The sequence below is a fragment of the Vidua macroura genome, chromosome 5 (assembly GCF_024509145.1).
Source record: "Vidua macroura isolate BioBank_ID:100142 chromosome 5, ASM2450914v1, whole genome shotgun sequence".
Taxonomy (NCBI): domain Eukaryota; kingdom Metazoa; phylum Chordata; class Aves; order Passeriformes; family Viduidae; genus Vidua; species Vidua macroura.
The window spans coordinates 17,997,359-18,009,631 of NC_071575.1; the positions used below are offsets into that span (position 1 = coordinate 17,997,359).

The following is a 12,273-nucleotide window of genomic DNA, read 5'->3' on the forward strand; positions in this document are numbered from 1 at the left end:
TCCCCCCATATTTTATGAGGATGAAGAGATGAATCTAGGAACTTTGTGCCATTTTATCTTTACATCCATGTAAAATGGTGTATCTTTGTTTCCACTATTTCTGGTGAAAGGCTTTCCCTATAACCTAACTAAGGGGTGGGTTTGAGTTCCTTGGAAAAGCAGCTCACTTGCAGGGACAGTGCAGCCTCAACCCCTCCTTACCATTGCTTTTCCGGTTTGGATTTTTCACAGTTTTTTTAAGCAGCTCTGGAGTTCTTAAAATATCCTTGAACTTGAGTTTTTCAGAGAACTCTGTGATTCCAGCATCTAAAGCATTCATGTACCTGGCACAAGGGAGCAAAGATACTGTCAGGAAATTGCTAATTCCTCACATTTTCCTAAATCAACAATAGTGCAAGATAGGCTGTTCAGAGCACACAAGAGCGTTTATAAGCTGGTATGAAACCTTTTCTGCAGCAATAAAAGTGAAAGAATCAATATATGTCACAAAAGATGCAGAAATGCTTGGAAAGTCAACCAGAGGTATTTGAGCATGGTTATAGAAAGGGTGGATTTGGAAAATGCAATGATCTAATAAGACATTAACAATTAAGAAAAAAAAAATCAGAGATATGAGGAAATTGCAGGAAGTGAATAGACTAATGGGGAGGCAGAGCCAGGACTCTCTGCTATTTAAGACATCAGTGGTAATGTAAGAAGGCACATGTGAAGGTTCAAAGGACTAAACAGGAATTACAGAAAGAACTGAGATAAAAACCACACATGTACCTTGACTGTGAGAGAAGTAAAGGAAGAAAGGCAGCAACAAAAAACCTACACAGAATCACTTAAAACATGAAGGGAAAGATGAGCTTAGCAAAATAAACAAGGAAGTAAAGTTTGCTAAAAGATTAAGGAAAGCCATTCAGCTCCTGAATTTTACTCTTGCTTCAATATGTTATTTCTGAGAAGAGATATTCTATCGGAAATAAAAGTTAATGTAGAGGGGAAACCAAAATAACTTTCTTTGTTTTCAAACTACATAACCTTTGATCTACCAGCAATGAGATCTCAGTCCTATGAACTACTAAATACCTTTTGCTTCCTTTTTTTCCTTTTTTTTTCTTCAGGAATGGAATAATTAACCGCTAATTTACAGAAACATATGCATATTTGAAACATAACTTGATTTTGCTATCACTGTGGGTATTCATTTATTTTTATATGTATATGGGAAAAACAATTAGCTCATGCAGTAATACTTGTGCTTTAGAGAAAATGGATTTTTTAAAATTAGACTTCAAAAACCTTCATGTTGACAGTTTCTATTAAGGCAAGATGAGATGCATGGTTACAACTAAATTAGGATGAAAAGTGGGCAGAGATACAAAATTATTTTTTTTGTTGTTAATTCAATAATAAAGGGACTTGAACAATTCTGAAGTCATAAAGAAGGTCCTGGTCAGAAGCATTAAAAAATTGAAATAAGAAACACTTGGAAAGGTCAGAAATAACTTCTACGCAATTATTTCACTGAAAGGTATGAAACCTGCAGAATTAAAGTTCACAGGTTTCGCTGAAGTGTGTGTAGTGAATTGGCAATTACAGCTGCAAACATGAAGGAGTAGGGATTGTAGTGAGAGATGAACGAAGAGCACTGATATTTCAAAATATCAAAGAGAGGTAATCATAGCAATTACATAATGTGATCAAGTTGCTATCTATACTAAGAAAGAAGAAGGAAAAATAAAAGTCCATAAATACCTACAGAAGAGTTAAATGGAGATCAGGTTTTAGATCTCCTATTTCAGAAAAAAAACTCTTTTAATTCTGGATCCAAAATATTCCATGTATATGCTTCTATCAATCTGAAGCAAACACAGTCATAAATTTTGCTTAGAATTCTGCAAGTCTCTCAGGTTCTGAATTAGAAATACATATAATTGTTATTTCCATGAACTCTTTGCTACCTCTCAGCTATGTTTATAAAATTAGTAGGAGAAATTAGATTTTTTTTTTAATTAATCACCTTTTTATTGGAAAAAGCAGCATACACACACACGAGCTGACTGTTAAATAAGACTCAAAAATAGAAAAATAATTCTAAATACTGGTATATTAAAGAGCCTATTTGTCTAAAAGCAGCCTTTGTTTTTAGGCAAGGAGAAAACCCAGCATTTCTGAGAACCAAGCACAGCCTGATGTTTCAGGTCACAAAATGAAAGCCGTCTCCTTTGCTCCAAATTAGTAAGAATATAGCTTAAACTCTGCAATCACTGGGGTAATTTTGTTTGAAGAAATATAAAGTCTGAGTTTTGGAAATAGTGCCTACAAATTGAAGCCATTAATGCGGAGAAACATTTTAAGAGCTTAGTAAGACCCCTGACCTAAAAAGGCATTTATGGGGAGCCTGTGGAGGAGCCTCTCATGTCACACTATTTCTATTAAGGAGGCTGTAAACAAGTATTTTCATCACAAACGACATGTGGGTTATGTTGTCCAAAAGAAAAGCAAAGGCTTGCAAATATTTAAAATAGACTGAGAGAAACATTCAGGTAAGTGCTACAGCTAAAAGCTACAATTCATCTTTTCCTTCTTTCATTCTTTGGTAATAGTAAGGCACCTCCTAAAGTGTAGGACTGAGAGAACACTTTGCAGAAATCATGTCTGAGGGTGGAGACTGCATTTATCAAGAGTTGGGTCAGAGGTGCATCCAGATCTTACCAGAGGCATGCCTCTGAGGTTTCAGTTCTCTTGTAAATGTAGACAGATTCCCAGGTCGTGGTTTTGAATGGCAGCTCAGAATGTCTCCAAAAATGATAGAAGAATTGGTTCAGTTTCCTGGCTGGGGTCAGAAGGCGGGTTAGGTTTTCTTTGTAGTCACAGGACAGTCCAAAACTCCCTACAGAGATCAGAGGCAGGCTCAGTATTGTTTCAAGTCTGAAGGAAGAGATAAGAGGACAAGTCTGAACAGATACCAAGGCAGCTACCGATTTCCATCCTCACCTCCCTCTCCTCATGTGCCCTGAGTTAGTTTAACACAATTTGAACCTGAACTAGAAAGTTCCTCAAGAACACAAGCGGATTTCAAGTCTGTATTGGTACCAAAAACCCGGTTGAAGTGCTCTAGGCATCTTCTCGCAGTGTCCCCAGTTACACCTGCCCTTTTGGGTACCACACACCATTTCAGTCCCAAGGGTTGTCACAGGAGTCCAAAGGCTCAAGACAGCCTTCTGCTACCTGGCTGCCATTACCATGGGATGGATTTCATCTCCTTATTGGGACAGTGCTGCAGGGTGACAGCTTTTTGCCATCACAAAAGCTTTACTTCTACAATTCAAAGGAAAAATCTTTTCGTTTAACAAAGGAGTATTTTAGGAGCTGTGCAACAGGAGCAGTCAGGGAGAAAAAAATTAAGGCAACCCTCTGCTGACAAGGAATTTGTAAAACAAAGATCATTTTATACACAGAGACAGTAAGCTTTTAAGGACAAAAGTATATTCCTGGATGCTGCGATGTTATCAGACTAAACTCAAAATATTTTTGCTCTTGTATGCTGTTTTCTTATAACAGGGATTTTTTGCCTGCAAAAACGATGGCAGTAAGAGTTGTTGGCATTATTGTGACAAAATTTTATTTTCCAGGTAAAGTTCACTTACCCAATTACAGGGGTTTTAATTATTGCAATAGAAACAGACATAGATGATGTAATAAATAATGACAGGGAGAGTATTTCACTAATTAAATAGGCTTTTTTTTTTTTCTGATAGACTTAGAAGAGAATAAATTATTTCAGTTAAAAGAGACCTACAAAAATCATACAGTCCTGACTACTTCAGGACTGACCAAAAGCTACAGCATGTTATTCATAGAAACATGGAATAGTTCGGGTTGGAAGAGTCCTTAAAGATCATCTAGTTCCAAACCCCTGCCATGGACAGGGACATCTTTCACTAGAGCACTTACTAACTGCATTGTCCAAATGCCTTTTAAACATGACAAGCTTAAGGTATGTTCCATCTCTTGAGGAAGCCTGTTGCAGTGTTTGGGCATGCTCCTGCTAAAAACATGCTTCCTAATGTCCAACCTATACACACAGCTTTGAATCATTCCCACTTGTCCTGTTGCTGAATCCTAGGAAGAAGAGATCAGCACCTCCCTCTACACTTGCCCTTCTCAGGAAGCTGTAGAAAGCAACAAGGTCTCCCCTCAGCCTCCTTTTCTCCAAACTAGACAAACCCAGTGCCCTCAGCTCCTCACAGGACATGCCTTCCAGCTTTTTCACCAGTTTTATAAGCATTCAAAGACCTTCACATCTTTCTGAAATTGTGGGGCTCAGAACTACACACAGAGCTCACAGTGAGGCCACACCACCGCTGAGCACAGCTGGATAATCACCTCTCCTGACCAGCTGGTGATGCTGTGTCTGATGCACCCCTGGGTAGGGTTTGCCCTCTGCGCTGCCTGGGCACACTGCTGACTCTGGGGGTGCCAACCAGCACCCCCAGATCCCTTTCTGCAAGGCTGCTCTCCAGCTGCTCTTCAATCAATCATTCAACTTACTGTCAGGAATTAGAAGTTTCCCTACTAAAGCTGGGATTTTATCCAGGGTTTGGAAGGGTTTTTTTTTCCACCTACCAAACAGAGTGGCTATGCATAAAAGTCTTACTGCCTTGACTGTAGACCTCGAGGTGTCTGATGTACTCTAAACACCAATGTCTCTGCAGGTTTGTTGCTCACAAAATAACTTTGTTTAGCAGCTGACATCTTTAACGTCACAATATAAGGGGGAAGAATCGGTACTTACGAGACCATTTGGTAGGTGGCATAAGTGCAAGCTGGTCCTATGACAGCACAGCCAAGTGTGCCAGAATCCTGCAAGGAATCAAAAAGGGTCATTTGGGATAAAGCAGAGGACTGGCACAGAGAGGAGGATGGGAGAATGAAGAAAATTGTTGGATATGAGGAGTCACAGAATTTACCTACCAAAAACAAGAGAAAAGAGGAGCTACAGAAAGTTTAAAAGAACAAACATAAAGGAGAGGAGGAAAAAAATCGCAGCCAAAAAAAAGAGTACAACATTTGTTAAGACACAGACAGCAAGTAAGGATTAAAATATTGTTATAGCTGCGCATTTGAAATTACACCCCAGAAGAGTTTGCATTTGCTGAAGACAGGGTGGTTGGTATTACAAGGTCCTGTGTATCAGAAAAATTATTAAGTAAGTGCATATGAAACTAGTATTTTAAAAAAATCCTTCCATGACCATCAAATGAGACCTGACCTGTATCCTTGTGTGTCACGAGAGACAATTTCTTAGCAAAGACTAGAGCATGGTCATAGACTAGTAGACTTGAAAATTCTCATTGGATTGACCAAGTTTCACTCAGAAGTGTGAAAATCTTCAGAAACTTGGCTTCTTGTAATGCACTGATTTTAACTAAAGCTTTTCCTCATATTAAAGTATTCACATAGTTTCTCTCACGTGACTTCTTTGATTTCTAGTGAGAAGCAAGCACTTCATCTTTGCCCTTTGGGCATAGTTCCATAACCATTTCATTGGTAACAGTGCCAGCCTAATGATTTCTCTGCCCATGTCCCCATCCTCACCACAGGTCTCTCTTTTGTGTATTGTGTAAACTGATGGTGAATCAGATGGGGATCTGATCCAGTTGGGAATTGACCTTTTTGCTCTGGTCGGGCTGTTTTGAGTGTTTGATTGTCAATTGTTATTTGGGTTTGTTTTTTTTTTTAATGGACTGCTTTGGCCTGTCTGACCACACAAAGAGTTGTGCAGATATAAAAAAGGAGGTAACTTAAGCATAGGAAAAGGAGCCAAAAGCTGAAGGCAATCTCTGGGAAGCATTCATAGAATCTCTCTCAGTATTTGCCTACTTCTTTTCACAAAACATACAGGAACATCTTCTCTTTAAAAACTTCACTTCCCTGTCAAATTTCTTTGGAACTGAATAGCAGGATTAAAGGTTAAGAAGGAAAGACAGAGACACACACACCCACCCAGGCAGAAGGAAAGAAGTCTGCTACTCACATAAATGGTTTTGATGAGCTCCACACCTTCACAGGTGCTAGTACGGCAGGCTTGTGAGACATAGAATGATGAAGTAAAGGGGTGGAAGATGGCATCCACTGTAACATTTTCTCCTGTAACACAAAAGTAAAAGCAAACAGCATCATGAATTGCAGGTAACCACTAATACACTATTATCCCTCTCCTTCTGACACAGGTCTGAGCAGCCTTATACTCTGCTTCTGCAAAGTCTACCTAGAACCTAACCTCCACTACTACGGATGTGACTGTTAAGTCTGCTCCAAGGTGGACTGCTGACTTCTGTTGAGTGTTAGTACTTTTAGTAAAAAGTACTTCCAGTGTTGACCATTATTAGACAAATTTTTTAAGGCTCTGTAAGAAATAACTGAGAGACCACTTTCCAATAAAATTGGACAAAGTCTCTTAAACTAGAGGGCAGATAGGGAATAGATACTATTTATTTTATTATTTCCTTGGAATCTCTTTTTCCCATGATCTTCTAGAGAGTGACAGTAGATTGGTGATATTGAAAGACATAAGGTATTAAAATAAAAGCAATATTACTCTAAATGAAGGAAAATATGAACTGCAGATTCTTCAAACTTCAGATCGTGACCTGATCAACAGATAAGGTCAAGAGGAAAATTATTTTCAGAAAGTAGAGGCTAATCTAGTCAGGAGAGGAAGCAAGAGCAACCCAATTACTGCACAAGATGGATCACTGGTCTTGTCTGATCCAGTTCAATAACTTCCACATTACCAAACCCAGCTGAACATCTCCAGAGAAGCATGCAGGAAGAGTCTGCCCAAACACCATGAAAATATATATGGTTCTGCCCATTTGTAGAGCACTTCTATTTATACAAAGAGAGGTCATTATTTCCATAATATCTACATAAGATGGGCAAGCAAGGAGTCTGTCTGAGAAGCACCTTGATAAAGGTCAGATGAATATAAAACTGTGACACAAAGTGTGACAAGAAATCACAGGAAGAGAGAGGTAACCAACACCCATTAGCTTACCTGTCATCTGGAATTCCTTTTGTACCCTTTCCAAGGCTTGTTTCACAGCTAACTTCAAACTATCAGTACTTAATGGGAAATCCGAGTAATTCATGAGCATCACATTGATCACATAGCTGTTGTTGCTGCACCGATTTGAAGCCACTTTCTTCAGCAGCTGCAATGAGGAAAACAAAGGCCAAACGGCCAGCACCAATACCAGTTCCTTCATCATTGCTCAGTTTAGACCCATTGTGTGTGCTCTCCCACTTCTTTTTGTCTTCTAACTCTCTTTCTTTCAGATACCCTACATTGATTTTGTTCCTGGATATAAAGAAAGAAAGAAAGAAAGAGATTTCCGCTCTGCAGATTCAAAGACAGGCTGTGCGATCCTTCTCTCCTGCACTTCCCTATCCCCTTCCCTGCCTTCACCTCTGCCCGTCCCTCCAGTGTACTAGGTGGCACTTCAAGGTGAAAAACTAGCAGCAGCAAAACTCAGGAAAAGAGAGAGGCTAAAGGTTGCTGAGAATGTTTGCTCATGGAAAGGCTGAGGCTATAAACGGAAACATTCCAGAAACCTTGCATGATAAGTGCACTAACTCTTCATCACATGCATAAGCTGAGAGAAGAAAGAGGAGGGGACAAATGAACCATAAAGACAACTCTTCAAAATGGAAATAGAATATAAGGTCTGTTAAAGCCTATAGGAAAACAGATGGTTACTTCATGTTTGCATTTCTCTACATCTCTTGATTACACTGCCACACCATCTCTGCTGATTGAGCTCATAAATTGAGGTGTATTTTCTTCTGTGATAAGTTACCAATTTCATTCCTTTAGCTTATAACAGTGAAGTACTTTTTGTGTTGGCAAAAATGTCCCACTTACAGTCCTTCAGACCAAAGCCTTTCTTCTTAGGGAGTCAGTGCAAGGCTTGTCCACTCATTCTCACCCAGAACTGTGCACCAAAGCGCCCCGGGTCTGCCCCAGACACGTCTGCTCTCATCACCCTTTCCCACCTCCTCAAATGGGGGCCCTAGATATTCATACTTAATGTGATGAACCTCTTGTATCAGGTAAGGATTAGCAAAGCTGAAGGTCTTTCAGACCTGCAGGACCTAAGCTAAATTTTAAATAGCATCACTAAAAAAAACCCACAAAACAACAACAAACAACAAACAAAGAAATAAACCCCGCCAACCCACAAGCCATATGGAAAATTCTAGGCACTCAGCACAAAGGAAACAAATTTAAATAAAGTATAGAGTGTGCATTTGCTGAATATGGGGTGTTTATGCACACATACAACAGGTTCTGTTTTTCTACTGAAACCTACACTGAGGCTGTCAGATAATAAATCAGTTAACTTTTATTACCTTCCTGAAATAATTTTAAGACAAATAATGAAAATAATCAGAAACAATGAAAGTAACAGAGCTTATGGTATAAAACAAGACTGCAATTTCATGGCTTTTTTCAAAGCCTATATTTAGAAGGTCTTGAATACACCTCAGGTATATTTGCACAGACCTTTTTATGTGATTCTATTTTAATACCAAATTACTATTGCTTGAATGTTTCTAATACCCAGAGAAGACCACAACCCAGCATTTAAAAGTAGTTCATAAACATGTCTACATATTTAATCTAGCATTTATAATTAATAATACAGTAATTCTAAATTAACAGTCTGTCATGTAAACATGTGGACTAGTATGGCTGGCTAGAACCACAGATTGAGAATGGAACACAGTTTTTCATGTGGAGATCATCTGCTCATCACTGGCTCATTTTATAGGTATTTCCAATGTCCTTGAAACTTATCCCATATAAGTCAATAAGAGATTTATCATTAACTTCAGCAGAGCAGGATTTGCATTTTTATACTCCTCTTAGCCTATCTGGGAGAAACAGTCAGCATGGATAATGCAACTAGAACTGAGTGTTTTACACAGCTGGTCACACAGGCTGTATGTAATGGCACTGAAGTCTCCCTGGCTTCAGATCTATTAATGTATATATTTAGTTTTCTTAGCAGGTTGAAACTGTCCTTTAAAAACAAAAGTAAAATCAACGATAGCCTTATCACAGCATTTCTTTTTACTCTCTCCCTTGTCCAACACCATCACAATGCCACAGCGCCAGCCAGAATATGATATAAATTAATTGTTGACTTATCAACTTTTTAATTGCCTGATGTGTGTGTGTGTGTAGTCTCTCAATGAATTCCCATGACAGAAGAATCTGGTGATGTGGAGCAGCAGGGAGTGTGTCAGGAAGCAGCAGCTAGGATGAAACAAGCTCTCCATGAAACCTGCCAAACACCATACTTTCCCTTGTAACTTGGAGCTTTGGACATCAAACACAGTTGCCTGGCAGACTGATCAGTAACATCTGCCTCATGGCATAAGAGAGACAAAGAAAAGCTGTGTCATTGCACTGTAAATATGACACTTACTGATACTATGATGTTCATGAGGGTGGAGAGAAGAAAAGGTAAATAAATGAGTCAGATACGTAAAGTACAAAATCTGATAGGCTTGCCACAAGCAAAGCAAAAGCTTCTGTAAGTTTGTCCTTGTTCCTGCCTCTGCTTAAGGCATTGTTAGACCTGAGAAATAGAAGAGATGAGACACAAATGCCAGTCCATTCATAGTATCCTGGCTGCAGAACACAGTTAGGGTCCCAAGGAGCCAACCTCATCTAATTCCTTCACAAGGTCCAATCTAGCAGTTTATAAACCCAAGGTTAACAGTGGTACAAACCAGACAGCTACCCAAAGAAACCTTCCATATTTCTCTAGAGCACTCTCTCCACCATCTTAGTAACCTTTCTCCAACCATGAGCCAGCTCTCACACTTCCAAGATTAGTCAGTGAAGGATACAGTTCAGAAACTCAGAAGACAAATAATGTGTTGGAAGCAAAAAGAAAACTTTTTGACTCCTGTAGGTGACTGCAGCTTTAACTAGAAATACTGGCTTACAATAGAACTACAGGTAATGGGAGCATCCTGAAAGCAAATGCAAATAACTCTGCCTTCCCCTGAGTGAGTGTCTCTCATGAGTGGAGAAACACAGCAAGAAATTCAAACACCAGCAATATCCTGCCTAAGGTAACCTCTCCCAACAACCCACAAAACATCTTTAAAGCACATCTTCTAGAACTATTTATTCTCCCTTAAAAGTGCTGAAATTTCATCACTGTCAAAGGAATAATGGCTAAAAATGGCATCTGACATCCCCAGTGCATTGCTTTTAGCTGTTGCTTCTAGGCATCAGCTACTGCTATAAACTTGGAAGAAAAATAAAAAATATCTCAGTATTACATATTTTCACTACATGCAAGTGTCTATCCAAGAAGTCAGTTCTTAGGTGAACATCAGCTTGAGATCCTCCTCTTTGTAATCCTAGAACCATTAACAGCTCGTGGAGGTCTCCCCTTGAATCACTGTAGTTTATTTTGGCTTCAGCAGCACAGGGATGATTCAGATTCAGATAGGCAGGCCCTGTATTTATTTGTCTGAAGAAAAAAATTCAGTTCCTCACCAACATTACTTGTCCATATATTGTATAGCTACAAAACATCATAATAGTTCTCTTTAAGTAATCTTATAGTCCGTGTTAGATTAGAAATACCACCTCAAATTAACTCACCAGAGAACTGTATCATTGGTTTTAGTGAAAAGTGACTTTCAGTGCCTAGTTCTACAGCACATTGAAGCACTGTATTTCTTCTGTCCTAGGATTTACTGAATAATAAACAACTAGATATTATAGGGTGTATTTGCAACTGATAATCAGCACTGACTTCCTGATCTAAAACTACTCTAAGAAGTTCTCTCTGTCTTCTGGAAAATTCAAGGACACTCAGACAAAAAGAAGAGCAAAAAATTCCAAAGACTTGTTCCTCTGTCAGCCTATGAAAGGTTATGATCTATAGAACATTTTCCACTCCTTTTTTAATGCTGCATGTTTACAGGGTTTTCCTCATTTCAGTGGCTTCTCTTTTTTTTGTGCAGAGTCTGAAAGTCCTGAAAATGGTAATGATAGGCCAGCCTGGGCACCACAGAGTCCCTCTGCCTATCAGCTCATAATATATTGCAACTGAATGATGCACTGTCTATCTCCAACACCTTTACCACGGATATTTTTAGGATCTTACTCTGGCATGCAGTCTAATTTATTTTTTACTTAGTTACAAATCATTATTTCCACTTGACCACTCATAGAGGAGAAAATAGAAAAAATCATGGAATGAAAATTCCAGAAATCTCAGAAGAGCCAAAGAATTAGGTGAAGGTATCAAGTACCAGCAGTCAGTCAAACTGCTACTTGTGGTAGTTAGTAACAATAATCTTAATAAGTCTGAAAATAACACAAACATATTGTCAGCTTGTCTTCAATTTCTTTGGTACCGAAGACAACCAAGGTAGCATTTTTCAAGCCACTAGCTTCAAAAGAAGCATTGTGATACAATCATCTTATTTTGCAGAATAACATGTTTTGACAGGGCACTGTAAAATGGAATTTTTTCCCTGAATATTTGCTACAATTGTTTCTCAATGTCATTTAATTACAATTGTTGCGATCAGCTTATGATTTTCACAACTGCACATTATTTTTATTTTCTCCAGAGCCAGGAATTTTGACAGTACATAAGAATATGAGGTTCGATTAAAATAAAAGACATGCTGCAAGTCTCCAGCATTGCAGAACTGAGAAGTGTGAAAAAGGGAGAGAAAACAAAATCTGAAAATATTATAAGTAAAAATAACTGTAGATGCACTTATATTCTTAATTCTCACTAACTCTGAAAACAAATTTCCTTTATTTCAGTGGCATAAAATCTATCATGTCTATGTTTTTGAATAAGCGAGGCTGTCAACATTGTTTCCATAAAATATAGATTTTTTAATAATAAATATGCATGAGACATTATATGTTGTATTGTTAATCATATTTAGCCAACAGGATAAATGCTGAAAAACATCAATGTTGCTTTCAAATTTCAAATTCTACCCAGTCTGATTCCAAATTATATTGATTGTCTGGGACTTTAACAGCTTCTACCCTGTCTTTAAAAAGATTTCAAAAATCAGATTAAAGAAAAATAAAATAGAAATGTTCCAGTTTCCCTTTTCTCAGTTTTGTTAGAAGTTGGAATCACAAATATGGTTACAGACAGAAAAGAAAAAAAACACAGCACTGTAACATCTGTCTTTATTTAATGTCAATAACTTACT

At 38.3% G+C, this 12,273-nt stretch overlaps 1 protein-coding gene across 1 annotated transcript in view; it reads right to left on the minus strand.

Moving 5' to 3' along the window:
- Positions 1-7,265, minus strand: part of GUCY2C (guanylate cyclase 2C) — a 44,156-nt gene extending 36,891 nt beyond the window's left edge. The window contains exons 1-5 of the mRNA XM_053978232.1: positions 7,052-7,265; positions 6,029-6,141; positions 4,787-4,854; positions 2,704-2,919; positions 202-323 (exon numbers count right to left, since the gene is read on the minus strand). Of these exons, the coding sequence (XP_053834207.1) occupies positions 202-323; positions 2,704-2,919; positions 4,787-4,854; positions 6,029-6,141; positions 7,052-7,265 (733 nt within the window). The remainder of the gene's footprint in view (positions 1-201; positions 324-2,703; positions 2,920-4,786; positions 4,855-6,028; positions 6,142-7,051) is intronic.
- Between the last annotated feature and the right edge of the window lie 5,008 nt (positions 7,266-12,273).